Source organism: Acanthisitta chloris, unplaced genomic scaffold (genome assembly GCF_000695815.1).
Source record: "Acanthisitta chloris isolate BGI_N310 unplaced genomic scaffold, ASM69581v1 scaffold11645, whole genome shotgun sequence".
NCBI lineage: Eukaryota > Metazoa > Chordata > Aves > Passeriformes > Acanthisittidae > Acanthisitta > Acanthisitta chloris.
The window spans coordinates 46178-51112 of record NW_008674427.1 but is presented as its reverse complement, the minus strand read 5'-3'; the positions used below and the strand labels follow the sequence as shown (position 1 = coordinate 51112).

The 4935-nt window shown below is 39.8% G+C and overlaps 1 protein-coding gene across 1 annotated transcript in view; it reads right to left on the bottom strand.

Annotated features, from left to right (window-relative positions):
* The window catches only part of CAST (calpastatin), a gene marked incomplete at both ends in the record, with an annotated part of 22991 nt that overhangs the window by 4012 nt on the left and 14044 nt on the right, over nucleotides 1-4935 (bottom strand). The window contains 4 exons of the mRNA XM_009075351.1: nucleotides 999-1100; nucleotides 1437-1538; nucleotides 1813-1917; nucleotides 4625-4672. Of these exons, the coding sequence (XP_009073599.1) occupies nucleotides 999-1100; nucleotides 1437-1538; nucleotides 1813-1917; nucleotides 4625-4672 (357 nt within the window). The remainder of the gene's footprint in view (nucleotides 1-998; nucleotides 1101-1436; nucleotides 1539-1812; nucleotides 1918-4624; nucleotides 4673-4935) is intronic.

Here is a 4935-nt window from a genome sequence, read left to right as displayed (position 1 = left end):
TGGATACCCCCCACACTGCAACCCAGGACAAGCATGAACCAGTAGCAAAACAGCATTACACCCCTGAGTCTTAATTCCTGACTTTCCTGGAAATCCACTCAGCAGCTCTGTGGGCTGCACACAGAGGAAGGCTGAGAGAAATCAGTACCCTGCTGCAATAAGGACTACCCCTATGCAAGTGATGCTGGAAAATGACAGCTAAGAAAAGGGACTAAAGCGAACTTTGCGAACTGTTTGCTTGGTGGGATTTGAGCCACCAGAAACTTCTCTGACTCCAGTGTCCTGGTTTTAGACAGGATGCAGTTAATTTTCTCAGTAGCGAGTGTAGTGCAGTGTTTGGATTCAGAGTGAGAACACTGCTGATAGTGCACTGATGTTTTGGCTTCTGCTAAGTTGTGCTTATCCTAAATCAAGAACATTTTCTTCCTTGTGTCTTATGCTCTTCCAGTGAGAAGGAACAATCAGTGTGTAGACACATCCAGTCAATTCCATCTGGCCCACGGTTTGGGGGGGCACACGGGGGAATGAGGCTGAGGCTATGCACAACATTCCCTTAGAATACACTTATTTCAGCAGCTTACTTATGGCTCACTGTTTAAGTAACAACATCATTGACATACCCTAAAGTTTTACACATCATTCCTAATTTAAACTGCTCCTCATAAGTTTGGTTACTTTTGGAAAAGAGCCATATTGTGTGCTGCCTCTGATATGCATCTCAATTTGAGCCAGCAGTAAGACATTAAGAAAATGCAGTTTTCAGAAACTGAGAGATCTACTGTACTGTAATAGCCAGAGTTATTAAGAAAATGTACTCACCGTGTTGAAATCCTACTAGAACTTCCTAAGCACAACACAATCGGTTTCACCACCAAATTTTGTTTTTTAAAAGAAGTGAAAATATTATGTCTATATTGTTTCTAGCCTGAGGAAATACAGTAACACTGAAGGCAATTACATCAACAGCCTATTTTTTGAGGTATGATTTTTTTACCTACCTTAACTTTATCCACGGCAGGTTTTTTTTCATTTGCATCAGGCTCCCTCTGTCCTAGGCTGCTGGACAAGGCTTCCAGTGCTTCATCTGCTACATGACCAACCTGTATGGGTGTTGATACAGCAAAAAAACAATTCTTAGTCTGGAGTTCAGCTTCAGCTGAAGAAACCTGGTTTTGTCTCTTCCTGCAGCACCTATTAGGTTCACAAATTTAAAGAACTAAGAGCTAGAGGAGACCATGAGAACCATCAGTTTGACTTCCTCTATGAAAAAGGTGACTGCCCTTCCATATTCAGTTTGTGTTTGACTCGATTTTGACTCCACTATGGAAAAGGAATATGCAATACTGAAATAAATATATTGACAACATGCTCTACTGTTCCATCAATGAAGCAGTGAGCTTGGCTTTAGCTCCAGCTAAAGTAGCTCCACTACTTACTGAAGGTTTGGCTGAGGGAGCTGCAGACTGCACAGTGCAAGCTGTGGCACGAGCGACTACTTTATCCTCAGTAGGTTTTGTAGACACAGAACCTGAAGGATTCTGAAACAGAACAATTACATAGTATTTTATTGAACCTGCATAGATACACAAAATGTGTCTGTTACATGGGTGGGATTTTTTTGTAAATACAGTACTAAACAAGAAAGAAGAGTCTAATTTAATGGTAGAAGCTGCTCAATTAGGCGCTGAGTGCCAATACTGCATGTTCCACTGAAGGCAACAGGGAGAATATTTGCCTTGAAATAACAGTAGCACTATCCAGTCTTAGCAAAACTATCAGTGTCAGAATCTTCAGTGAATCAGAAAGACATACTTTGGATGTGCTGCTGGACTTTGGTGGTTTGGATTGTACTGCAGGCTGTGCAGGGCAGGCAAAGTCCTTTGAAAACTCATCAACAAGATCAGATTCACTCAGTGGCTGCAAAAAAAAGACACGTGGGGTACAGGTCACTCACTGCTTGTTTTTAACTTATCTTTTCAAGAATTATATTTCAGCTACTACGAGAGCAGGAAAACATTTGTAGCCTACACTGAAATAACCTTTCACACTTATGTGCAACAGAAGAGCAAGAATTTTGCAGTGCACTAAATTAAGAAAACTGCATTTCAGAATAGCTCAGTTGCTTTGTTATCAAAAGTCAATACAGTGTAGAGAACTGTACATGTAATATAAAATACAACATGGAGAACCAGATATATAATGTTCAACACTGTTTACAGGCAAACTGAACAGGAAAATACAATCTGTTAATCAGAAAAAATGCTAGTATTTACTATCTAGTATTTACTGTAACAGCATTGTTATAGTATAGTTCTATGTACTATGTTATAGTATTGTTCAAGTATAAGTCACATACAGGCAGGGGAAAGCAGCACCATCAGCCCATTGTACTTATTTCCAGCAGAAGTAGAGTTCCCTCAGAGACAGTGTGACCTAAAAGTTCCCTTAGCTTGTCCACTTGCGGCTGACACTCAGTGTTTTTCACTGCACATGTTTTAGGGAATAAAAATGCAGTTTTAGTTTCCTATTGTCTGTGATCTATTGTAATCTATGGATGCTATGTGATCTAGTACTATACAGTCTTCATACCTCTAGATCTGTCTATACACCTGATGCTCCTGGGATCCTTCAAGCTGCTGTTTATAGCTAAATGTTAAAATCTTTGCTAGCAGTGATGGCCATTCACTCTGTGGTGGTGCATCCCCCCCCAACCAGGTCACACTAATCTGAGAAAGGTTGATTAGCCCGTGGCCTTTGCAAACAGAACCTAGGCTGAGCACCCCTTGAGCTTATCACAAACACTGTCCGTTCCCAGGAACTCCCTCTGGGTAGTCAGCTGTTGTTTTTTAACAAGCAGCCTTGGAAACTTTTTTTCTTGCCTGAATAACAACCCAAGTGAAATCATACTTTTGTTATCTAGCCTTTAAAGCAAGCTACTAACCCAAACTGGAGCCAGGATGAAAAATTGCTATGACTAAAGTCCACTCTGTGGTGACCCTATACACAGTGATCTGTGTGTGTGAAAATGTGAATATGCTGGAGCAAAGGTACTATGAGTGCTGCTCTCCTAGATTAAGTACCTTAGATTTAAAAGTTAGGCCTGTGAGTTACTGTTGTGCTATAATGAATTTTATATGAATCCTTTGTTAAATTGCTTATGATATCAGTTAAGTACTGCCAAGTTTGAGTGCTGTCAAACCTTTAGGCCTTAAGACCTAGGTCAAGTCTGGGGCTCAGTTTAGTGAGGGGATCTACTCTGAACCTTGTGTCTCTTCCTTATTCCTTTTTATCCTTACCCTTTTCTACCCTACCCCTCCACCCCCAGCCTCTGCATGGATAATCTCCTTCCATCTAGTAATTAGCAGACACACTTGCTACGTGGAATTTAACTAGTTAGGGACAAATTCATAATACATAAAATGATATTTCTGAAGGAGAGCCTCTTCCCTACCTCAATCCCTCCCTGTAAGTCTTTATAGAACATCTCAACATGTAAAGCCCTACTTTTCATAATGTCTGAAATCCTCTTTCAGACACTAAATAAAAAAAAGGCATTTAGGTAATAATAACATTTTTTTTCCACAAAAGTAATGCCACTATATGTGCTTCAGGGTATGCAGAGCAATCCCTAGCTGAAATCTTGAAGGAAGGACTTAGCATTCACCAGAAATCAGGGAAGAACTGTAAGTGACTGAAGGTTCCCAGCTATGAACATTGCATTTTTTTTGTTTTGCTGATTTTTGTTTCACAGATCTAAACTAGTGGTGAATCCACAGCAATACTGGTGAGCACATCTTACTCAAAACCATCTTCTTTTGAGTTACAAATATTGAAGAAGTGCTCAGGAAAACACTGCAACGTATGTGTGTGATGCTTCTGTGATCCATTTACACAACAAATGTTCAATTATGTTTGTGTCTTCCACTGAGAGAGGCGGGAGAGCATGGGAACACTTATTTCTCTACTAACCACTTAGATTCTTTTGGCATAAGAACTCATGATTCTGAGCTTATCTTCTGCCTTGGTTTCCCAATTTTAGCAGCACTCCTCAAACTCAGTATTTCCAAAGTGAAGCCCTCAGTTTCTTCAGTGTACAGTTCCTTTCTTCCTGTGCTTTTAAAATTAACCTCTGTAACTTCCTGATTCAATATTTTCATTCTCTGTTGCACTTTCTAGGCCATGATGGATACTATTAGGCAGATGTCCACAGCAGCTTTTTCCTTCTTCCACTCAGGTTCCTTTGTATTTGGTAACTAGTGAGATGAAACTGTCAAGAAAACAGAACATTTTCCTGCTTCGCCTCTCTCAGTCCTTCAACAGATCTCTACAGAATACATTACACTAACTCCCCCTACAGCTTTCTTTGTGTCAGCAGTAATTTCTGTAACTCTCTCCTGCCTTGGTGCTCTCTAAACCTTTTCCCTACTATGAGCTCTTTATTCACAGATAGTGAATTCCAATAAAACCAACTTTCACTTGACACTTGAGATCAGCCGATTTTGTGCAAGAAGTAAATACATAGGCAGACCAAGAGACTTACATAATGGCACAGAGAGAAGTGATGACAGAGAGGGAGAAAACAGGATATCTAGTCACACTCCTACAATATTGTCAGTTTTCTAACCTTTGGTTTTCCTTCAGGCTTCGGCAATATTGGTTTTCCATCTTTATTCTGAAAGGAAATTACATATTACTGACATATTTCTGTTGTTATGAGAAGGGACACACTCCATAATCATCAGCATAAGAATGCAAAATAAATCACACACACAAGACTAAATCAGTGACACAGTAACAGGAATTCACCTAAATGGGTGATTTTTACATGACCAGTAAGTGGAAAATAAAAGCAAATATGATGTCAGCACAATACAAGAGACCAAAACATGTTCATTTCCCACTGGCATCAATATCTAGCAGGAATTCAGAGTAAAC